General features: G+C 31.1%; 1 protein-coding gene across 1 annotated transcript; it reads right to left on the bottom strand.

Annotated features, from left to right (window-relative positions):
• Positions 1 to 18,393: 18,393 nt before the first annotated feature.
• Positions 18,394 to 21,858, bottom strand: LOC143601667 (diacylglycerol kinase 4-like). The gene is made up of 12 exons (XM_077079020.1): positions 21,499 to 21,858; positions 21,092 to 21,214; positions 20,862 to 20,999; positions 20,627 to 20,712; positions 20,461 to 20,548; positions 20,287 to 20,362; positions 20,127 to 20,209; positions 19,969 to 20,039; positions 19,781 to 19,858; positions 18,819 to 18,906; positions 18,624 to 18,740; positions 18,394 to 18,560 (listed from the first exon to the last, which is right to left on the bottom strand). The coding sequence occupies exons 1-12, from the start codon at positions 21,820 to 21,822 to the stop codon at positions 18,402 to 18,404; spliced, it is 1,431 nt and encodes a 476-aa protein (XP_076935135.1). The 5' UTR covers positions 21,823 to 21,858; the 3' UTR covers positions 18,394 to 18,401.
• Between the last annotated feature and the right edge of the window lie 5,105 nt (positions 21,859 to 26,963).

Genomic DNA, 26,963 nt, shown 5'->3' with positions numbered 1-26,963 from the left:
ATTCTACCAAAGTTCAATCCATATAAATACTTGTCTTTCATAGGGTAATTCGTACACTATCAAACCTGCTTTAGAAAAAACGATTATATTTGTTTCTAAGGTTTATAATTTTTCTTCTGTTTATATCCTCCATGTTTATTTTTATTTTTTGGCTTAAAATTGTTATTGTTCAGATATTAATGTTTTGTTTATTTTTTATTTCTCACCATAGCAAGATGGAGCCAACAAATATCACCACGTTGAACCAACTTGATGTTCTTAACAGTGAGTGTATCCTCAAAGTGTATTGGCATCTGAAGGAAAATTCAAAGCCCGAGGAGGATTGGTCGATCGAAATGATTGTGCAAGACGAAATGGTATTTTTACACATTCTTAATTTTTCTATATCATTCATACAATTTTTTACTAATGTTAATATTAATGTTTCAGGGTAATAGAATTCAAGCCTATGTACGGAAGTCTTGCATTCCCAAGCATGATGTTTTATATCAATTACAATTATTTTTGTTTTATGTTTTTGTTTGTATTTATATTAATAATTAAATGTTTTTTTCTTATAATCTTTTTATGTTATATATCAAAATCGAATATTCAATGGAGATCTTCACTATTTCGTTTTTTCGGTAACGCGATTCAAATTTTTCGGTTGTAAATTCTAGCATCAATTTTACATTTTTCACATGATTCAAATCTTCCATAATTTGGAATTTATAATTATGTGATATTAATATTTAACTTTATCATTTCAGGTTATTGTCCCCAACGTGATATAGTTAATTAATTTCATGGATTGAGGATTGTTTGATAAGATGCCTTTTATTTTTATATAATATTAATATATATTTCTGTTAGTATTCATGTATTTATTTATTTTTCACAATTTATGTAATTCAATTGATTATTATATAATCCGGAAATGAAATTTAGTTGATTATTCTATAAGACATTAAATTATATATAGTAAGATAATCAATCTTATATTGTTGTTGGTCAAAGTCCAATTAATTTACTAATGCCAACGCAATTTAAAACGTTATTATACTTTCCAATATTATCTTACGTTACATTTTTAGATTTATACACATTTAATATGGCATTTTAGAACGATATTCTCCATTCAAATATCATATATATATATATATATACATATATATATATATATATATATATATATATATATAAATTCAATTCTCATCATTTATATGAAATTTACAAAAATATATTATAGAGTTTGAATTTCACCATTTGTTAAAAAATATCTTTGCAAATCCAATTTAATATATTTTCATGATTTTCATTATTGGTCAAATTTTATTTAATATATTTTCATGATTTTAATTACGTAAATACAATAATAAACTTTCCATGATTTTCATTTATTTTCACATTTCCATGATTTTTATTATAGGTCAAATTCTACTTAAAAGTTTCTTGTATTAAGTGAAGTTCTTATGGTGTTTTAAAATTTTATATTATCTATATACTATTTCCTATTAATATTAAATGTACTTTTATTAATATAACCGTCTATTAAGCATAACAAACTTATACCATATTAAATACGCAATTTGAAAATTTTAAAAGATGTTTATAGTTTTCAATCTCATTAGACTTTACATTTACCTTTTATTTATTTTAACTATATATTATTTATTTAGTCAACTTAAAAAAATGGAAAGTTTTTTGAATTCTAAAAAAATATTTAATACAATTGACTATTGAAATTAATTCAGATTCCTTAATAAGTTACGAAATTTGACCATCAATTTAGTCTCAAGTATAACAAATTTAGATCATATTAAATACGGAAATTGATAAATTTAAAATATTTTTTTATAGTTTCTAATCGCAACTATCAATATTAATTTCTTCAATCTCAACAAACTTTTAATCTTATACCATTTGACCAAAATAATATAATCATAACTAATGATACTATTTTTTTAGCCAACTTCAAAACCATTTATACTTTCTATGTATGTAAATCGTTTGATTTTAAGCTTTTACAATATATGTTGACCACTAATTAATTTATTAGTTATGAGTTATGACGTTTCATTAAAATCAATTTTGGAAGAAATTTATGACACAATTAGACGTTTTACTTTTTCAAAAATTCTGACTTTTTTTTTCAGATTATTCAAACGTTTACATACTACATATAATAATTTTTAACTTTTATTATATTTTTCATTCGTAGAGAAAGTTTATGTCTCAAATTCCTATAACTCAGCTGTCAGTCATGTGTTTATCAATGATTATTTGTTTGAATTGAAGATTACAAAAACCGGTATTATAAAAAGCTATGATACTCATTAATTATACACACACACACACATATTGTTTATATTTGTTGTCAAATTAGTTATGCAAAATGTGTATAAGACAATACATTTTTATGTTGATTTCATTAGACTATTATGTTTTAATTAACATGTGTTATTTGTACTCACGGTATAATTTATAAACATGTTTTAAATTTTCATTTATCTCTGATTGTCTTTGTATGTTTTTGTATTTGAATTAAAATATAAATGCTACGTCTTGTAATTAATGTAAAATGTTCTTTTTTTTTAATTTGACATCTACATTTCTTTAAAATTATAATAGATACATATATATGATTTTATAGTTTCCAATATCATCAAACTTTACATTTTATTTATGTGTAAATGTAAATAATGTCTAAATTCAAGATTTATGTCTTAAATAAAACCCACATATTTCCGATAACCAATTCTAAATATTCTAAACATATATATATATATATATATATGTTTGAATCCAGCAAAATAAACTTTAGTTATGTTTATTTTGTGTCACCATATTATAACCATAGTCCTCAAAGTTTTATGTCATTTTAATAATTTTATAAACATTAAAACTTTAAAATTGTAACTCAAAGGTAAATTTTGTAAATCAATGGTCAAACATTTCATAATGTGTAACATTATTATGATTGAAACTTATTATTTTTAAAAGGATTTTCAGTTTTAAATTTTAAACTTTTAAATTTAACTTGTCAAACATTCCATAATGTCTAAATGTACCATGATTAAAAATTCATTATTACTAAAAAGATATCCAATTTTAGATTTTAAAATTTACAATAACTTAAATATTTTTACAACCTGGTCAAACAATCCATAATAAACCTATTAATGTAATTATGATATTAATTATTTTAATTATTATTAGAATTCAAAAACATACTAAATCATCTCATTTACATTATATAAATCTTAAGGTTGAAAACCCTAACCATAATAATCTCTCTCTCTCTCTCTCTCTCTCTCTCTCTCTTTGTTTCGGATTACTATCTCCATCATCGTCAATTCCGGTAAGGGAGATTAATTATTTTCCGGTAACGTTTAATTTGATACTCTAATAATTGATTTTCATATTATTCATTATTTCATTAACAATTCTTTTTTTCCCCTTTTTGTTTGTATTGATTTTTATTATTATATAATTTTCTTATAATCTCTTTAGGTTCCATATCAAAATAAAAAATTTAACGGAGATGTTGAACTATTACGGTTTTCCGTAAGGTATTATGAAAAATACTATAATACCAGATGGGTTATTAGCATCTTGAGTTGAAGTCATAACAAGTTCAAGTCAATATTAGAGTGTATACAAGTTATGGCTCTATGAAAAGTCATATAAGTCAATTGATGTTTCTAAGTGTTTAGTTATTAGCTATTAAAAAAACCAATTTGTTCTTTTTTATATTAATCTTTGACAACAACCAAATACTACAAATTAAAATATAAACCTTGTATAAAAGGAAGTATTTAGGGAGTTGTAAATATGAAATTTATGATACTTTTGTTAAATAAATAGTTAGATTATATAGACTCTTGTTCGTGTTTATTTTAAATTACACTTCAATAAGTTCTTCCTACATCTTGTCAAAGTGAAAGGTACTTAAACTATAAAAAAAACACGAGGCTCACAGTTGGATGTCAATCCTTACATGTTGAAGAGATAAAATAAGTTGCGAATTAATTATTAGATATAGGTGAAGGGAATGTTGGGGGTGGGGGTTCAAATGACGACAAATGAATGTACAAATTACCGATGGTCTTCTAATTAACAATTCATTATATCCAGTATATGATTTAATAGATTTTGTGTATCCTTCGATTTTAGACAAGTTCAATGAACTTACTTTCAAGAACGGGCGATATTGTGAGTTAAAATTATTTGTGTTTATTAGACGAATAATATAATATTCAAATATATAATCAAATTTCTTTACGTGACGAAATTTCTATTTTCCACCCGTGTACTACACGGTTTAGTAACCTAGTATATGATTAAAAAAAAAAAGAGGTAAATTTTTGCATTATTGGGAGATCCCATCGGTTTAGCTTAGGTAAGTAATAACCAAACTTTCTGAAGTTTCATCTTGGATTAGTTTCATTTCACAATTTATGATCGTAGACAAGCCGAGCCAACTCTTTTGTTTAACAAGCTGAATTGCGAGCTCGATCTCGGTTCGTCAAAAGCTCAAGCCTGCACATGGTTCCTTGAGTCGGCTCGACTTGTTTATCTTAATGAGCCGAAATGTTGAGCTTGACCTTGGCTTGTTAGAAGCTCAAGCTAATTCATGGCTCGTCGAGCCCGCTGGTTTATTTTTTTTTTAAATTTCTAAACTTTTGTATTTTACTTTTAGACGAGCATGACTATAATTTTAAGGGAAGACTCACTTTAACCTTTAAAGGCAAAATATACTCGTTTTCTTTATATTATGAAAATACTTTTATGTTTGTTGATCTCAACTTATTGTTGGTGGAAAATAAATACGGATTCTATGAAAACGCATATGATGAAGGGTGGCAAATCATACACTTAACTTCAAGTGCAACATCTAATACGAGGTGATTTGCGAAAGTCCAAGCCCTTTTTCAAGAGCTCTTGAATATTATAAAAACTTGTCTCATGTTTTTTTCATCTTAGGTCTTTCATGTATTGTTATTAGAAATTGTTGACTTTAAAGTGAATGATTTTATTAAACTATTAAATATGTTGCTATAATAATAGTTGTGGGTCAAACAGTCAGATGTTATTACAATATTGAAATTTTGGTTTTTATAGCAGTATACTCTTAAATCAATCTTTCTTTACATGTATTTATTTACATGGTACCTTTTAAAAGCTGTCCGATTACAATTGCTCGATATGAATTCAAAATACAATTGCATTTTATTTCTCGTTTTTGAGCTATGTTTTGATGAATTTTATTTTAAACTGAGCACTATACAATATATAATGGGATAATTAATAAATTAATAGAAACAAATATCGTGTTGTCAATTGTCGCCGCCGCATCATGCGGGTTTACTACTAGTCATAGGAGTGTAGGACTATTTGACTAAAAGAAGCGGCTAGGGTTACAGGAATATAAATATGTATATTTAAAAAGTATATAAATATAAATATGTATAACGGGGTCTAATTTCTAAACAGGTTAACAAACAAAATATAAATAGTGTCTACATATTTATAACACAAAACATGTTAAGCACAAACCCAAACTTGTTTCAATATGTTGTGTTAATCGACCCTTGTTAGCAATTGTAAACCCTAATCTTGATGTAAGCCAAGAAAGAAAAAAAAAGTTGTGTATTCAGATATTTTTAAACAAATAACGAGTATAATTAATTAGAGTTCTAAAAAAGATGTTTTAAAACATCCTAGTACCAATTATCAATCTCCTAAACCAACTGAAATTTAAAAAATATATTAAAATAATTTTTTTATCCTCCGAATTTATTTGTTCCTTTTCCTCTCATAAGTTTGGATTTAAGCTACAAACATTACAAAAAGCTTGTTAAATGTGTGTCGAGACCGTAGCTTTGAGGACCAACTTCTATCGGTGAAATTAGTGTGGACAAAAAAAACATGGAGAATACGTATGTGATATGTGGATGTAACGAAATTACAAAAAGAGTTATGTAACATTCGCCCTTTCATATTATCAATATTGTCAATTTTGTTCGAACTCACAGATTTGTTTTTTTGTCGCCCTTGAAGAGACTTTTCACGAGGTCGTCTATACTAGTACTACTCCTACCTAAGCACGATTAACGATAGATTTCTCGTCACATCAACTGTCATTAAGCCCAAAAGGCTATAGGTGATACGTGAGGCACGGAATTCCATATGGTTTAGTAGTTTTCTAGTGCATAGATATGAACAAAACGATGCGAGATTTGGCTAAGATGTTACAACCCCCTCCCCCCCCGGCGCCCTTGCGGACGATGTTTGTCTTAGCATTGTAACAAGACATGAGTACCTCTTTTACCATTTGTGACATTTGACCTCTTGTATCATCAATATTGTTCATTTTGCTTACAAGAAGCTCACGGATTTGTTTTGATTGCCCTGATAAGGACTTCCCATGACATCACTCATCCTAGTACTACTCCCATGCTATGCAGTCGATATCACCAATATATCAGTGATATATCGGTTATCTGTCCTTTGGCGAAATATCAGTTGGAATATCGGCACCAATAATATCAACGATATAGACCGATATTTGGCCGATATATCACCGATATTCCCGATATCAGTAATTTAAGTCTTAATTATCAACTTTTAGTGTTCAATGTTAGTGTTTTAAGTCTTAATCAAGTCTTACTTGATATGATTGTTAGTGTTTTGCAATTTGCAAAAGGTTAACTTGTTAACGGTAGAAGACTATACTAAATTATTAGTGTTAAATTACTATATATATAGAGAGAGAAAAGATGCAATACAATAATTGCTTAACGTATAAGAAAACTTATATTTCATGAAATCGATCCATTTAATCACATCACAAGATCTCGAAATCGTCAATATATATCCAATTAATCATTGGTTCACCGAAATAATCAGTTTTGGATCGTTAATCGATCATTTTTTTACTTTTATTCACAAAAACCGTTTTTGAACGTTTTAGGTTTTGGCTGAGCGTTTTAGGTTTTGGGTTGAGCATATTGAGCGTTTTAGTATTTTTGCCTTTGAGCGTCTCGCGTACCTATCGTACATTAAGGCATTATTGTAAAGGATCTCACCCTATATTATATATATATATATATATATATATATAGAAAATGGTTTAAATAAGAAGGAGTTCCCTATGAATGGTAAGAACTAACAAATTTTTGACATTTGACATTACAAATTATTGTGAAAAAACAATTCTAGGAAACTATGTCAATTATTGATAATTTTAAATCTCAACCCTTGATTAACATGATCCGATGGCTATGATTTATTTCTAGTATTCCTAGAAAACTACTTATTTTTAGGATAACTCTCCTGTGTGTGTGTGTGTGTGTGTGTGTGTGTGTGTGTAAGGGAGGGATATTTTGAGAACTTGATAAGTTGTAAGAACTTTAAGAACTCAATATTGGACCACACATTTAATTAAATGAGTTAGAATATGTGGTTAAGATTAAATTTGATTAAAAAATAAATCAGGAAAGAGAATAAGTATGTTTGTTGATTACACAAGTTTAAACTTTAGTTACACATGTGTAAAAAGTCGATTCGATGTGTAAAAAATTACGGTAATTTTTTGTACATTACTTACACTTACGTATTACACGTGTGTAAAAAATCAAAAAAAAAAATTTGTTACGTTGAGTTCTTTCGAGTTCTTAAAATTTAAAGCGGTTCTCAAAAGAAATCAATCATATATATATATATATGGTAGGGTTAATGTAAAAAAACAATAATTTTGTAAGAAGCATAAGAATAGATGTATATCATTGGATCTAGGATCTAGTGATTGAGATTGATATTTTTTTAAAGTTGTATAGTTTCATATTTACATGTTATAGTGTCCTATTTAGGTGATATACTTTATTTTAAAGTCTTTTCACACTTCTCACAAAACTATTGTTTTTTATTTTAATCATTTTATATATATATATATATATATATATATATATATATATATTTACATATATGGTTGGTATCATTTAAGAACTCTAAAAATGTTAAGAACTCTTATGAACCCTTAACAACCAAACAAATTTTTAATTTTATATATTAACATTATTTAAGAGTAGTTTTATCATATTTTATATAAACTTTTTTGATTACATATATTAATCACAAGTTTACATATATGTAAAATTTATGTACTAACAAATTTACATATGTGTCAAACAAAACACAGATATGTATAAAACCTAATTTTCAAAATTGTAATTGTAGATATAGATATAAAAAAAATGATAAAACTAATCTCAAAGAACATTAGCATACAAAATTTCTTATAAAAAATGTTAGTTTTCAAGGGTTCCTTCAAGTTCTTAAATAATTTTACAGTTCTGTAATGATACTCATCCTATATATATATATATATATATATATATATATATATAAGAGTTCAAATAAAAAAACAAGTGTTTTGTGAGAAGTGTGAGAAGAGCTTTATAATAAAACAAACCACTTAAATATGACACTATACAATATAAATATGAAACAATACAATTATTTAGAAACTACTAATCTCAACCACTAGATCATAGATCTAAGGGCCTAGATCTATTCTTATTCTTCTCACAAAAATATTGTTTTTTACATTAACCCTACCATATATATATATATATATATATATATATATATATATATAGGGGAGGGTAATCATAAAAACAAGTAGTTTCCTAGGAAGACTGAGAATAAATCATAGCCATTGGATCATGTTAATCAATGGTTGAGATTTAAAATTATCTAAAACCGTCAAAGTTTCCTAGAATTACTCTTTTACCATTATAACCGACATAGTTTCCTTGATTTGTTCTTTCACCATATGTTGTAATGCCACATGTTAAAAATCTATTGGTTCTTACCATTCCTAGAAAAGTATTTCTTTTTATTTGAACCCTTTTGTAAGGTCCCATTACCGGTGCCTCACTTTTGACGTTGGATTTACTCATAATCATAGTTCTACAAATCAGAGTTAATTAAAACTTTCGCGGAAACGTTAACTTAAATCATTCATTACAAAACATTAAATCTTTTCTTTAAAACCATGATAATAAACATCACAATTAAAACACCATTTCTTTCATCTTCAGATGCCAGCCGTTCAATCCATGTCATGTGCCATCCTCACGCTTAGCTCTTCAGTCTGATCACCTGCGTGCATACTAAAAGTCAGCTACGCTGAATGAGTTCTAGTTAATCAGGCGACATACAATACATACACATATCTTACATACATACATATCTTAACCTTGTATAAATATCCAAAAGAGGGACGTCACATAATATCTATTAAAAGAACCATGGCTATTGCCCATGCTATATATATATATATATATATATATATATATATTCCATAGAAGGACGCTCTGTATAACTTTCCATAGAAGGACGCTCTATATACTTCCATAGAAGGAACATCCTATATATTTCCATAGAAGGAACACTAAGATTTCCATTAAATGAACACTGTACTTTCCATTAAAGGAACACTATGCTTCCCATAAAAGGAACACTCTATGTATATTATCCGTAGAAGGAACTCTGTACATAATTTATTATTTAATATCCATATAAGGAGATATATGGATTCTATATCTATAACCTGATAGTACGTGCAATATCCGAAGATCGTTCACGTCAAGCAATCATCTTTACATTACATAAAATATTCAATTCTACATCTATAACATGTTAGTACGTGCAATATCCGAAGGTCATTCACGTACCGACAAGCAATCATCTTTACATTAGATACAATATTCAGTTCTACATCTATAACCTGCCAGTACGTGCAATATCCGAATATCGTTCACGTACCGACAAGCAATCATCTCATTCAAGACATATATAGATAACATACAAATAATACATGGCATACACTTACCATTTAAGGTAAGTGTATTAACTATCACATCGAGTATGCACACAGCCCCGAAAACATAACAAGGAATGGGGCTAGAAACTCACCTGAACTCGGTTACGTTCACTGTTGATGGTTACTCCTTCCGAGAGATGTGCACGGTTAAGCTGCCAGGTCAGCTTGGAAAAGTTTTATTTTCATTAACCATCTTAACACATTTTCCATTAGGATTTTGAATTATTTTCTAATTAGCTAACTCCTTCGCCCTAACGAATTGAGCCTAATTCGTTAGCTAATTCATTACTTCCATAATCTAGTTCGCTAACTAATTCGTCATCTAGAACATTATCTGATTCGTCATTCCAGTTCGTTATCTGCACAAGCCCTGATTCGTTACCTTATTCTTAACGAATTGGCGAATAACGAATCACCTGATTCGTTACGTGGTTCGCTAGCTGATTCGTGGTTCTGGTTCGTTGTCTAATTCGTTATCTTCGTCTAGTTCGTTATCTTTGTATAACGAATGGGTAGATTCTTTATCCATTTACACGAATGAGTCCCCTTCGTTATGTACGCGTAACGAATTGATGATCCGTAACGAACTACTAACAGTTCTTATCCAGATCTTTGACTCTAGGGTCAAAGTCAAAATCAATAAGAACACGATTTAGTCAATTATAGCCAGATCTTCAATTAGACCTTCAATACTTAACGAAAACACACGAATATGGTATCGTTGGACTCGCCATACCAGCGCCAACAAACCCCAACACATCAATCATCCGAGTTTTACGTTTTAAAGGGTGCGATTATACCTACATACATACGGCTTGTTACCCTCGATTAATCTATCAATTGTTAACCAATTTCAGTAGGGTTTGTTATGTTGGATTCGTATTTATCATTCGCATACAGATCTAGGACTACATAAACATATCCAAACCTCCATGAACAATCCCTAATCATAAACGTATCTTAAACGAGTCGAACTACACGAGCCGGTCTTGACGCAGGTTCGGTTTGTCACAACGTTCTAGCACCAACAAGCTCCGGTTTTCACCTTCGGATTTTGGCTCGGGTTTTAGGATGGTGTTCGTGTGTGTTTTCCAAGGTGTAGGCTATGGTGTAGTGATAGATAATAATGGAAAGGATTAGGGTTTAAAGGGTATTTATACTCCCTTAAGCCCATGGACCTAAGGCCCATCTTTCCTTTGGTCCATAACTAAATCCATCTATTTAGCCTACTTGAACCGTCTTATTATTACGTCATCATTTCTCTACCAATTCTAGCAAACTTTTCCATCATTAACGAACAATACATTAAATATTATTCTTAGAAATTTTGGGGATGTTACACCTTTTCTATATATATATATATATAGATATATATATATATATATATATATATATATAAAGGTTAGAATAAAAATAAGGAGTTTTCTAAGAATGGTAAGAACCAACAGATTTTTGACATGTGACATTACAATATATTGTGAAAGAACAATTCTAGGAAACTATGTCAGTTATAACAGTGAGAGTAATTCTATGGAACTATGTCGGTTTTTTGTAATTTTAAATCTCAATCATTGATTAACATGATCCAATTGCTATGATTTATTCCTAATCTTCCTAGGAAACTAATTGTTATATACATATATATATATATAGAAAAGGGTTCAAATAAGAATAAGGAGTTTCATAGGAATGGTAAGAAGTAAGAACCAACAAATTTTAAACATTTGGCATTACAAATGATGGTGAAAGAATAATTCTAAGAAACTATGTCGGTTATAATGATAAAAGAGTAATTCTAAGAAATTATGACGGTTTTTGTTAATTTTAAATCTCAACCATTGATTGACAAGATCCAATGGCTATGATTTATTCCTAGTCTTCGTAAGAAACTACTTATTTTTAGGATAACCCTCCCATATACATACATATATATATATATATATATATATATATATATATATATATATATTATATATATATATATATGGTTGGTATCACTTAAGAACTCTTAGGAACCCTTAACAACCAAACAATTTTTTAATTTTTTTTATATATTAACATTATTTAAGAGTAGTTTTATCGTATTTTATATAAAATTTCTTGATTACATATATTAATCATAAGTTTACATATATGTAAAATTTATGTACTAACAAATTTACATATGTGTCAAACAAAACATAGATATGCATAAAAACTAATTTTCAAAATTGTAATTGTAGATATAGATATAAAAAATGATAAAACTAATCTCAAAGAACATTAACATACAAATTTTTTTATAAAAAATATTAGTATTCAAGAGTTCCTTCAAGTTCTTAAATAATTTTACAGTTCTGTAATGATATTCATCATATATATATATATATATATATATATATAGAGAGAGAGAAAAGGGTTAAAATAAAAATACATAGTTTTGTAGGAAGAGTAGGAATGACACAAAATTTAGAGTTAGGAAACTATGTAGCATAAATCCTTAATCCTAGGAAACTATTTGGTATTTTAAAAACTATCAATCTCAACCACTAGATCATAGATCCAATAGCCTAGATTTATTCTTACTTTTCCTAGAAAACTATTTCTTTTTATTATAACTCACCCCTATATATACATATATATATATATAGAAAAATTTTTAAATAAGAATAAAGGGTTTCCTAATAATGGTAAGAACCAACACATTTTTGACATTTGGCATTACAAATAATGGTGAAAGAACAATTCTAGAAAACTATGTCTGTTATTGGTAATTTTAAATATCAACCATTGATTAACATGATCCAATGGTTATGATTTATTTTTCGTCTTTCTAGAAAATTACTTATTTTTAGGATAATCTTCCCCTATATATATATATATATGAATTTTACATTATATTAAAATAACTGATATCTCACTTATATATTACACAATAATTTAAGGGTTGAGTTATTCTACAAAGGACAACAAAAATGAGAAGTCTGAGAACCATAAGAAATTGACATGTGTCAAGTAAAGATCAAATGAAATGGTACAAAAGTAATTATACACATTTTCTCTCTCCAAATGCAAGTCACATGTTATTTCTCCCACCATTTTTAAACGTTTATAACTTTTTCATATAATATTTTTTTTTAAAAAAAAGTTCACCATAATAACAAGCGTTTTTTTTCTTTAATATGTGTATGATTTTGTTGTATAAAAATATAAAAATACGCCATTGTGTATTTTTTGCTTACTATTGTGTATTTTTTTATTGTGTCTTTCTGTTTGTTATTGTGTTTTTTTTTTGCCATTATGTCTTTTAACTCATCATTGTGTTTTTTTTAAATACTAATAACACCATTGTATAATAATAATATGTAAATGTAATGAAAAATACAAAGAAATTATCTAATACTAAACACAATGACCTGAAACGTAATACACAATGGTAAAATACATATAACACAATAACCTTAAACGTAAAACACAATGGAAATTACATATTACACAATGACTTGAACGTAATACACATTGAACATAACACTTTTTTTTTCAAATTAAGTGAATGTTGAAAACAATGACTAAAACACAATGATAAGTAGAAAGACAAATGTTGAGCAAAAAGACACAGTGATGTAATCGTTGTTTTAATTTTTATCTTTAATATAAGTAACACTTGAAAAATACAATGACCAAAATCTATAACACAATGCAAAAAAACTCAATTAAAAAACACAATGGACAACCAAATAACACAATATATAAAAAAGCCCACCAATTTTTTTTATTTTTATATAACAATATGCTATTCATATTAAAGATAAAAAACATTTGTTATTACGGTAAAAAAAATCTAAAAAAATGACGTATGAAAAAGTTATAGACGTTTTAAAATTGTGGAAGAACTGACATGTGTCTTGCATGTGAAGAGAGAAAGTCATCATAAGTGGGTTATTACCTTCATGCCCTTTTCATCATTTTTTATTCTTAAATTAATCTTCACCATCCAAATTTAAGATCAATGGATTATAATCTTCTGACACTTCTCACTTTGGTTGTACATTGTATTTTAACTTTACCTATAATTCAATACTAAGTTACTAACATATCTCATACTTTATAAACTAAGAAATATAATCAATAAATCTAAATAATTCATTCTTTAACCATTCTCTCCTTTCTCTCAATCTCCTTATCAGTTTTTCTTGTCTTCTTATCGGCTTTCTTCTTTTGATCCGAATTAAGCCCGGCAAACTAGGCAAATGGGAGAACATGTTTCAAGCAAAACAAGTTCAGATCAAAATGGTTCTTTTATAAAAGAAGTTATCATTTGATTTTGTTCCTAACTGGTTTTAGTTTAAATAAAGTCGGGTTTAAATGAGACATTTTAGGAAATAAAGACTGAGGACCAGACCATTAAGGATTGGGCCAGTCTCGGGCTGATCAGGCCAATTTTACTATTTAAGCATCAAGTCGGGTTTGGACTGAATTGATGAATTATCAATCAAAATACTTAAATCCACTCTAGTGTAGACGTGCACAAATCGGGTTCAGTCGGAAAACCCGAACCGGTTCGGAACCGGGTTTTTCACACCGGGTTGTAAAATGGCACCGGTTCCAGTCAAGAACCGGTTCGGTTCCCGACCCGAACCGATGCCCAGATATGCTAACTTTTAGGAATCGGGTAGGGTATGAACCGGGACCGGTTTTTACGTAAAAACCGGTTCCGCCGGTTTTTTTTGAAATTCAAATATTATAGCCGTTAGGAACCGGTTCCAACGGCTATATAGCCGTTTTTGACCGTTGGAACCGGTTTTTTAACTATAAATAGGTTATTTTTTTACTCTAAATAGCAAGGTTTGTTTGTGTACTTGTTAAACCACTTCCAAAACTATAAAACACACTCCAAACCACAATTAACCTTAAACCGACAACAAATGGCAAATAATGATGACGTTGTTATGGTGATCGAAACAACAAGATGCCCCGATGTTTGGGTTCATTACGATTTGTGTCTCATGACCGACTCACATGAGATGGCACGTTGCAAATATTGCTCGTAGTTTCTTAAAGCAGGGTCCAACTCGACATTACGAAAACATACGAATAAGTATTGTCGAGAGAAAAGAAGTTTGGATGCTAAAAAAACGGAAGTGGGAGAGTCGTCCGGCTCTACAACCCAAAAATAAGTATTCCCGGGTTAAAACGACGGACTTTGTTTTTTAAGTTTTAGTTGTTATGTTTAGTATCGTTTATGTTTTAATAATGTTTGTAATAGTTATTGTTTAACTAAATAAAATGTTCGTCGTTATTAAAAAAGTAACAAAAAATTAATCATGAGTAACAAAAGTAATTATAATAAAACAAATCAAAACTAAATATTAGTTGAACAAGTTACAAATAATTTTACTAAAACAAATAATTACAACTCTTCTTTGTCTTCATTCTCGTCTTCACCCTCGTCTTCGTTATCGGAAGAAACCCCGTCCTCCGCCTCCTCATCATGAATATGACGCTCTATTGGTATTTCGTCTTCAAAGTTCGCCTTGTGTTGTACACGATCCACCGCATCCAAATGGTCCTTTAGGCAAATGCAAACCTCTAGAGACTCGGGAGTTAACTTTGTTCTTCGCATAGATAACACCCTCCCACTAAGAGAAAAACCGATTCGGAAGCAACCGTTGAGGCTTGTACGGCAAGCAAATCACGAGCCATGGCGGATAGAATGGGAAATTCGTTTTGTTTACCTTTCCACCAAGCCAACAAATCAATATTGCGAATTTCGTCGACCGTTGCGCCCTCAACATAGTTTGCTCCACTATATCGACCAAGTTCGCTAGTTGGTGTGTTTCCTCTTTGCCTCTTAGATGCCGATTCACAAATCCCATTCATCAAGTTTATAAGTGGGTCATTGCACGGCCTACTAGTTGTTGTTTTTTTCACAAAAGACGATCTCATGCTTGGACCATACATTTGAAAATAATGGTCATAAAGGTCTTGAAGGTTTTTGTTGAACTTGTCCTTCGCTTCCGTCGACAACTTCGGGTCGATCTCGTGCATACCTAAGTTGTCGAATATTTCTTCAATCGTTGTTTCAACCCCATTAACATTCCAATAGGGGTTTAATGCGGCGGCACAAGTAAAGACCGGCGGTATGTTTTCAAAATATTTTATGAACTTTTCTTTCATCACCGCAACAATATTCTTGAAGAGTTTGTTCTTCTCCGCAAAGCTTTTAAAAACACAAGACATATAGTATAATTCTTGCAAAACCCAACAACTAGTAGGGTAATAGACTCCCGATAATTTTGTTGTGGACTTTTTGATCACGTCAAGATACTCCAACAAATAACCGACTTGGACCCAAACACTTTCCGGAAACATATCGGCCTCGCGTTCTTCAACAAGATTGTTATGAAAACCTTGTAAAGTTTGGCGTTGGGCAAAAGCACACTTTAACATATGACAAGTTGAGTTCCAACGGGTTGGAACGTCCCAATTCGGCCCCAAATACTTTCTTTCAACCGACTTGCAATAGTTCTTATATTCAAGATGTCTTCTTTTACCACTTTTGAAGACATCTTGTAACATAAGTCTAAAGTATTTTAAATCATCACAAATGTTTTCATTGTCAAGACCTATTTGAACAACCAAGTTGATGATATGTGCAACACATCGAACATGAAAAAAATCCCCGAAACAAGGTGGTGAATATTTAATGATAAATTTTTCAGCCGCCTTAGTATTGTTTGAAGCGTTGTCAAACGAAATCAAAAATATTTTATTTCTCAAGTTGTAAGTCGTTATAACTTCATCAAGTAATTCAAACAATTTTTCGGCGGTATGTGGGAATGGGAAGTTTTCAAAAGCGATGGTGCGTTGCATCAATTGCCATGTCACCGGATCAACACAATGAGCGGTGACACATATGTATGATTCGGGCAACCCGTGTGGTGCCGACCAAACATCGGTAGTTAAACTAACCATGGCTTCTAAAGAATGAAAAGACTCGAATTAACTCTTTTTTAGCACACTCCCACAACCTGATACAATGACGTCTTAAGGTAGTACGACTTACATGTGTGTATCTCGGTTGTAGAGTTTCGCGAATCAACGACGTCAAATCCGGGTCATCAAAGTGGTTAAACGGCAAACCTCGTTGAATAACGAACTTTGCCATTCTATCTTGAACTTGAGTCGTGTTGTAACGAAATAGTGTACCATCTTTACCCAAGTCAATTTGATCGGTCGCGCCAATCCCTTTCAACGCCTTGCAATATGGCTTCTCGATGTGCTTTCTCAAAGTAGAGTTGGAATCGTGCTTTAATATTGAACCACATAGTTTGCAACGAGCCTTTTGATAACCTTCGTCATCCACAATCAAATCCTAATTCTTTTATATGTCTTCGTTGCGGTTATGGTTGACTACCGTAACAACCCTTGGGTCCTCCGTAACAGGAACGGGGGCAACAAAAACACTCTTCTTAGCCTTCTTGTTAGTTTTTTTTGATGGGTGCCATAATAATATTTAGTTGGATGGTTGGGTAACGGAACGGGTTTGCTAAAGGAGTAGTATTTTAGTTTGTTTTTGAGTTTGGTGGTGAAACAAGTGGTGGAAAACAAGATATATATAGGTTTCGGGCATCAAAAACCGGTTCCAACGGCTATATTACCGTTGGAACCGGTTACAACGGCTATTTGGTGTCTCAAAAACCGGTTCCAACGGCTATATTACCGTTGAAACCGGTTCCAACGGCTAGTTTGACTTTTGTTTGACTCTTCAAAAAAAACCCGCCGGAACCGGTTTTTTCGGGTACGAACCGAGCCGGTTACAATTAAGAACCGGGTAGGAACCGGGTTGGAACCGATGGGGACATACAAATAGGAGAACCGGGTACGATTTTCGGGTACAAAAATACCCAAACCGGGTACTGGACCAACCGGGTAGGAACTGGAACCGGTTCCGGTTCGGTTCCACCAGTTAGGTTCCGGAACCGGTTTTTTTGTGCACGTCTACTCTAGTGAAGAGCCAAGAACCCATAACCAATCCAGCAAAGTTTTAGAGAAACCCCAAAACCAATCATGTAAAATAGACATTGATAATTTGTCACTCAAATAAACTCTTGTTGCATAAGTTACGGTCACAAACTCCTTTTTTGCATTGCACTTTTTGGCGTAAATCTTGAACTCTTTGAACCGTCTTTAAGTTAACAGATTTCATAATAGTTTCTCTTTTGACGCTGTCCCTGATGTGAGAAACTCAAATAAACCTATATACTATTTATTATTTTTTCCAAAATCAACTAAATTTTTGAAAAATGGGATAACTGCCGCCGCACCTTATAGGCTTATCTTAATCCAAATCATTCCAACATCCGACAACTTGATAGTACATTTCAATTTAGACAAGGTTGTAACAGAACTATTGACACCCCAAGCCTTGAACACTCATACTTCACAAAGCCCACGCTACTAACAACTAAGATTTACAATTAATTAACCAACAGACAGCCACACAATTTCCTTTTTTTTCTTTTGTACACAACTTACTAAGTTACACAACTTACTCTCCATTGACCATAACCGACTGAAAAGGCACCCGTTTGATGTCCACAAATGTTGAGAACTCATTGTTCATCGGTTGCTTCCACGGTTCTCCATCCATTTGCATAAAACCTTCTTTCCACGCTCCACCCCTTAACTCAAACCGAATTTCACTAGCCTGAAAATCATAAAAATATTTTACAAAAAACAAACTAATAAATAATATTAAATAAACAAATACCTGAGCAATGTGTTTGGCGGAAATAAGCTCAACCATAACAAACGATGCATGCCATCCATGTTTAAATCCGAAAATTTCTAAAACGCCATCATCCGCTTTAGCCTCAACAAACCCTCTCTGTATTTTAATGTTTGAATTCAAAATTAGATTAGTAATTGATTTGTTATTATAAGCTTTTGATTATTAAAATGTTACCTTTTGTAAATATTCTGGCTTCAATTTACCCCATGGATTCCTACCACTTGCATAGCTATGAAGATTTAAAGCCACTAAAGACCTAACACTGCAACACACGCATGTTCATTTACTTAGTAAACAAACAAACACGACCAATATTGTATGTTTGTTAAGTTAAACGAACAAACACGAACACATGTCTTGTACGCTCATCTATGTTCGTGAATGTTCGTTTATTTTTATTAGTTAGTCTGTTCAGTTACGTTTGTTTATGTACATTCATTTACCATAGTGCCCGAAGTACCAGGCTTGCTTAGCTTAGAAACCTAGCTTACTAACGCATTTAATGATTTTTTTAGGTCCATTACAATTTAGTCTAGTTTTATTAACTTTTTAGGCTTAACAGATTGATGTTTGCATTTACTTTTGATTGGTTTTCGTTAAGTTACGTTCGATTATCTATGTTCAGTTCCGTTCGTCTGTTAACGTTTGTGAACCGTTCGTTCGTCTTGTTCGACGAACGAACAACAAAACCCAACGCAAACATGTTCATTTTGTTAACGAACAACACGAACAGGAAACCACATTCGTTTATCTGTGTTCAGTTATGTCCGTTCATGAACCATTGGTAATGGTCGTTCATATTGTTAACGAACGAACATAAATGAAGACAATCATTTTTTAACAAAGACAAACAAGAAACCACATCGTTTAATTGGTCTCATGCAATCGTTTGTTCGGCTAAAGTTAAATAAACAAACATAAACATGGCCCGTTCATGTTCGTTCGGTTCCTTTACTGGTCTACATTGAATAAATTAAGTTGTCCAAGAAGGGTATTCCAGACATTTGACAATGTAATCGAGCATCTCTTCAAACTACATGTCAAGTCAATTGTTTAGATCAAACAATCAAGTAAACACCTTCGGTAACATTAACATTACAAGAATTAAATAAACAAGTAGCATATAAAAACCGCACCTCGAGGGGATAGTAATCGGCTCCCACGTCGTGCTATTGAGCCTTTTAATATGCAGCTTCAAGATATTATTAAGTCCCCTGGTGTTGACCACATTATTGTCAAATCAAAAACAAACGTTGACCCGTTACCCAACCCGCCCGTTTTGACCTGTTACCCAACCCAACATTTCAAACTAATAAAATCTTACCTTAAACCAGGATCAGCTATACAAGGCGTAAAAAACCACCCTTGTTTGCAACTATAACTTGAATAAATTATCTGCAACCGAAAAGAAGTCCAACAAAAGCCATAAGCCCCGAAAAAAGTCAAAACAGTTAACGTTCTAGAAGCCGGAAAAGGATATACCTTGTTTGAAATAGGACCTTGTGCAAGATAAGGTTTCTGATTTCTTAGATGATGAAAGCCATAAGCCACTTGGGCATCCATCCCTTCATAAATTCAAAATAAACCCATAATTAAAAAATAATAATGATAATTAATTCAGAAACTACAATAGCATGCATACCTATGCTAAAGTAATTATAGAAGACTCCTTGGTAGCAAGAAACTTTATCAGGTAATGCTCCTTCTACTTTTAAATCCTGCAGATAATGCATAAAGGTGAAAACTTTCCCATTATTTTCTTGAAATAAAATTGGCCGTAAACACATATGATGTTAACAAATAGTCAAATATCAACCTGATCAAGAACAACTTCTTCTGATTTTTTCAAAGAATAAGGTGTGTCCAAATCTGCACCCGCGGGCATTGATATTACAAGATTCCAACTGCATAACAAGATAAACAATTTATTCAAAAAACAGTTAAAAAGATTTTACAAAAAAGCTCAAGAAAATGTAACTAACCTATCGAGGCGGCTAGTTGGGTTCTTGATTGCCTTATCAAGAGTCTTCTTCATAGCTGTTTTCCAGTTGTAAGGAAATGAACCACCCTGAAAATAAGCCAAACCCGTACGCAGAGCCCGACCCGTAACCCGTTTCAGAAAACTAAAAGCAGACGTCATTATTATCATTATCATCATTATTATTATAAGTACATTTTTTTCGAATGGCACCTTACTATAACTCTACAAGTACTTACCCATCCAAAACTCCTGGATAAGTCGTTTCCGGTACCAAGAGGTACAATCGCAGTAGGCGGAACCGGATCCCGGCCCGCTTTATGAAGCTCCCCAAGGCACCCGAGAACCCAACCCACGGTTCCATCACCTCCCGCAACCTGTCGAATTACAATAGTGATGCTAAAACTTAATGGTTATGATAAAATTTAATGAATATGTTAAAATTAAGCGCATATTGCATAATGCATACCACAGTCCTCAATCTTTCACGCGTTTCCTTCGCACAACTGTCACCGAGACTAGCAAATTTCTCGAGGCATCCGAGCCCGTACTGGATAAAATCTTGAGGTTTGACTTTTAGAAGGTCAAAAATCTGGAATTGAATAAAAATGAATTCATTTTTTATTTAAACAAAATAAAAATAAAAGAAACATCTTCCAGAAACATCAATTTATTTGCATCTATGTTAACTTTTATTCTGTTTCTATAATTATTAATATTCAACAGTTTATCATTTGAGGTTCATAATACACAAAGCCCTAAATCTGACACTCAAACATACAAATTTCTCCAGCATACTCATATTAAATCACTTTATTCAGTAAGATCATATAAAATAATAATAATAATAACTGCAGGTTGAATTAAATCAATAACCTGTTCTTCGGTCATCAAATCCTGCAAGAAGACTTTAAGTTCAGGGCCCACACGGCCACCGCTTTTGGAGTTAATAAAAACAACCAACGGCGACTCCGGTGCGGCGGCGTTGGGCGGCGTCGTGAAGTCAAAATGAGGTTTTCCGGCGTCAATATCTTTGGCGGCAATGGCATGTTTCATCGCCAAGCGTAAGTACTCCGGCATGGTGATCTTGTGGCGTAAGTCCTCCTTACGGATCCGTACGCCGGATAAGGACCAGCCTTTGAGTGATTCAATGACCGATGACCGTACGGCCACTTTAGGGTCAGGCCCAGACGAGTCCATTTGAGTTGGGTATTGTTTAGGGTATAAGGTGGGTATTGGAATCGAAGATTGTTTTGTTTGCGTGTGGGAAAGAAAACTTTGACTTTGGTTTTTATGTTGCTATTATTATTATTATTATTCGAAGAGAAAGAGATAGAGAGTGGGTATAGGTATAATGGTATATGGAGAATGAGATCGGCGGTGGTGGTTTTAGAAGTCCGGTGAAGGGGGTGTTTTCAAAATATTGGGGTTCCTTCTTTTGCTTCTTGTTATAATTATTTTAGTCCCTTTAAGTTGAGGTAATGTATATAAGTAAGTGTCCTGATTTGGAAAACTTATGTTTCATTTGACTATTCTTTGCCATTTTCTTGTTTATACTTTTCTGTTCTGGTGGTCCTCAAAAGGGTTATTATTAGTCTACACATGTATAAAACTGTAAAGGACTTTTTTTCCTTAACAATAGTTTTCTTCTTTTTCTAAATACTTTAATGTCAGAGTGGTGTATGACAGGAATTTTTTTTTACTCTTATTGTAAAGTCGATGCGCATAACAATTATGTTTTTTATATTAATTGTAATAATTATGAATATATGTTTTGGATGTTGTTAGGTCATCGTTAGATTATGTTTTAATAGTGATGTCTTGTATTCAAGTTGTCGTTTTTTTTAGTTGCTTTTACTGTTTTGTTGTGCTTATTCTTAAGATGGTTTTGATAAATACCATATGATTGGTAACAATAAGTTGTTTTTGTTTTGAAGTCGTAAGCTTATGCTGTTGTGATTTTAGATAAAAACAAGTATATGACATTTTGGCATGTTACTATTTTACTAACTTGAGAACTAACTATGTTATTCTAAGCACATATATGCCTAGGAGGAAAAATGAAATTGATTATGGAATGTATTATATGAATTAGGTGTTTTATAGTCACGACCACTCTGGTTTGGAAACTTTTGGAGCTGAAAAACCTTTACCATAGTGAAAGTACATGAAATAATGAAACATAAAATTGAAGATTGTGACAATGAAAAAATAATAATAAAAAAGAGTTTAGGTTAATAAAATTGCAAAATAAATCATGGAAGACTTCAAAAACTATATGGTGCGAAAAATCGTTGATAAGAAAATAATTATGTGGCTACAGGGGTTTCATTTGAAGACTTATTAATCTTGGGGGTGAAATAATAAACTTTGTTCACATTTAATTTGGGAATCACTAAAAACCGATGTGCCAAATGGACCAGTTTGTCAAAGTTCCGCATATACAGGGTATTTATTGCACATAGCCTTTTAGTTCACTTCTCCATCACATTTTTTATAACCATAGTTTTTAATGTTAAAATAAAACAATACAATATAGAAATCAAGATTAAAACAGAAAACAACTAAATCAATATTTAAAAAAGGGTTAATACCAGCAAACTTCACCAAATATCAAATCATAAGTTCAAATACAATTATTAAAAGTGACATTTTATCTTAATTTATATTACCTCTGAGGTTGTCATATTAAAGAATATATATTTGTTTTCTTTCTTTCAATTATTTTCCACTTGTATCATGCCGTGTGCCAATATTTTCTTTATGGGCGCATTAAAAAAGTATTATTTGAACATGCAGGTAATCATTATCCACAAGTTTGCTTTTTTAGAGAGAAAATAAAGAAACTAATTATTCAATAACACTTGTGCATAACAAAAGTTTACAAAACTCGGACTTTTTACTTTGCACGTTGCTACCAATTTGAAACATGATAAAAACAAATAAATCGTGAAAACACATTCTAAAAGCAACAAGACAAGAGAAAAAGGAAATTACAGAAAGAACCACACCTAAGCAAACTAGAAAAACGTTTTGTTAAAGTTTACTTAGTGTAACTTAATTAAAATTCAAGTGATGTAAATCTGATTGCAGTTAAAACATGTTTAGTTATAGAATGAAAACAAAAAAAAACTAGTCGTGCCATGGGTTAACCTGGTTTCTATTTGTAACAGGGCAACATTCTTAACACCATACCATTTTGTTTCTTGTTCAAACATCTCTTTTCTTATTTATATATATTAAAACAAAGGCGAGAAAAAAAGGAAGTTAGCGCACCGTGATTGGTTAGCCGCCAACATGCACCAATCACAGTCAAGTACTATTCATAAAAGGTTTTTTCTAAATATATATAAATTAGACAACTTAAAGCGCAAAATTAATACAATTACACACTGTTGTTCAAAAAAAATACAATTACACACTACATAACTTCCTCTTATTAGAAATTAATAATTAATAAATAAGAAATAAAAATAAATGGCTACTTTTCTTCGGTACATAAGAAATTAATGTTTTAGATGTTTTAGATGGCTACTTTTCTTCACTACATAAGAAATAAATGACTATTTTTCTTCACTACATAACAAATTAATAAATAAAAAATAAAAATTAACACAATTACACACTACATAACTTCTCTTATGTCATTTTATGTTTTAGATGTTTATCAACAAAAAAACTCGACAATTATATAAATACTTCTTTTCTTCACTTAAAATCGATCTATATTGAATGAGATTGATGTTTAATATAAAACTAATTTTAAAATACAAATTTGCTATAATCAAATAAATGTGTGCCTAGGGGCGTTGCGCTTCCAAGGGGGATTGAAGGTGGGCATCAGCCTATCCTTCATTCCTTCATTCGAATTTAAGAGCTTTGCCTGTGAACCTTTTGTGAAGCCCAACTAAAAAATAACTTTTAAATTTCTTTGCTAACCTTTTCAATGCGATAATAATTTGTACACCAAATGCTTAAACAACTTATGTGTTACATTTATTTTAAATATACTTAATGCATTAATAACTTGTACAACAAATAGCATAATTGGCTTTTACAGTTTTACATCATACATTTTTTACTAACAAAGTTTTTTTCTTTTATTCTAATAAATTAATTATAAGTTTTATAAATAACTTGATTTGTTATAAATAATGTATGGCTGTAAAATAAATATTTGTAGGGATGTAGAGAAAACGAGAATATTTTTTTGAACGGCAATGGTAATTTGAGCTGAATGACATGCTTTTTCATAGTATGGGTGTGCCCATCCCTTAAACGGGATTTTGGCCGTTCATTGTTAGTTTGATATTCAAAGATGATATCAACATATTTCTGGAGGAAACCGACAACTTGTACAACCCCTTAAGTTGTATATGATTAGAGCATTCTCATCCCATTCTCTATCTCCAAACCAAAAATTACACTAAAACTCACTTTATTTTCTCTCTCCATTTCAATTAAATAATATTTTTTATACATTTTATCATTACCTTTTCCTTTTCCTTCACTCACAACCACTTTCAAAATATATTAAAAAATTATAGGGGATGAACAGTAACTTTTCAAATATACAGAAAAATAACTACTTTTTCTAAAATATAAAAACTCTTCACTCACAACACCGTAAATCACTCTCTAAATTATAAAAACACCCCTCATATAATATGAGGGGTTGGATGAGAATGCTCTTATAGCTCAATGGAATAGTAGTAAAATTTTGATATGTCAACATCTCACCGGAGATGGTCAAACATAAAATGATGTTGTTGATGTGGCTTATTTGGAAGCCAATTAAGAATCAACACGTAGATTTCGTTAGAAATCAAACATTCGTGATTAAACCTATATGATGAAACTAGACTATATCATTCGTGTTTCGGAGATGTTTTATACTATTTGTTTCTAATATTTATAATATATAAATAAACCCATAAAAATTATATGTGTCGTGATGTGGTCGCTCTCTTTTTTTTAGAGTCACCGGATTTGCTTGATTTTTAAATGGATGTTTCTTATGCATTTGACCCCAATTCACGGGTATGAGTCTTATCAAACCCATATATTTCTTAATCGAGTTATAACATCTCATTTATTTGTGAAACAATTTAATATTAAACAATAAGTATATTATTAACTTTTATACGGAAAAATAAAAAATAGATAAATATTAAAAACAAATAATATAAAACAACCCCCCCCCCCCCCCCCCCGGTAATACGGGGGATAAAAACTAGTTTATATATTTTTTTTATTTTAATTTTAGTTATTGTAAGGAAGTTAATAATATACTTAGAATTTGATGATGAAAAGTTTCACAAATAAATGAGATGTTATAACCCGTTTTAAAGGATATATATGTTTGGTGAGACCAATAAACCGCTTAATTTTTTTACTATAAAAGTGTTTCTTAATTCTAAATAATATCTTTTTTTAAACCAGATATTAAATTTTAGTATACCCTATTTTATAGAATTTTCATATCAAATATTTGGTAAGATTAATTTTTAATTTAATGAGATGTTATAACACGTTTAAGGACTATTTGAGTTTGGTAAGACCCATGAGAAGCCTCCATTTACAAATAATACAATCTGGTGGCTTGGGAGAATGTAGGGAACAACCAGAGAGCTTTTAAAGTGTAACATCCCGTTTTCTAGTTTCAGTTAATAAAATGAGAATATGGATTATTATGAGTCGGGCTAGTGTTGGGTAAAATGAATATGGGTTATGGACTTGGGTCATGAAGGAAAGAAGGAAAAGACCATGGGCGTAAGCCCATGATCTATAATTATATAAACCTTAATTACCCTTTTTCATTCATTCATTTACACATATTCCATACACCACCAAAACACACACTTAGCTCTCTCTCTCTCTAGCTGAAATCACCAAGGAAAATCGATCTCGATCCAAGGTAATGTTAATATGATATTGTATGAGTTCAAACCCGTTAGATCTAGTTGCGAAACGATGAGCCGACACCTTTAAACCGTTAAAGTCACGAAATCCGGGTGGAATCGGGTATAAACCGAACCTAAGATGAGCTTAGGGGTCACCCTAGCTCATATCTGGATCGAACGGAACGAAAAACGGTAAAAATGGTACAAAAATACGATTTTCCGGCGAACCCGCGGTTTTCCGGCGACGACGGCGCCGGAAAGGCGGCGGGTACGAGGAAGGGAATGTCAGAGAATGTTTCTGACATTCTCTGACCTAACCCTAATTCGTTAACGGAGAGTTAACGAATTAGAGGCAATTCGTCAGATGATTCGTTACAAGAAGCTTAACGAACTAGCCTTAGTTCGTATCCAGATTCTTTAAAGAAAAGATAACTAATC

The sequence above is a fragment of the Bidens hawaiensis genome, unplaced genomic scaffold, assembly GCF_021521415.1.
Source record: "Bidens hawaiensis isolate Kalapana, Puna unplaced genomic scaffold, B.hawaiensis_p1.1 tig00056927_1, whole genome shotgun sequence".
NCBI classification, from domain to species: Eukaryota; Viridiplantae; Streptophyta; class Magnoliopsida; order Asterales; family Asteraceae; genus Bidens; species Bidens hawaiensis.
This window is presented reverse-complemented; position numbering and strand designations above follow the sequence as displayed.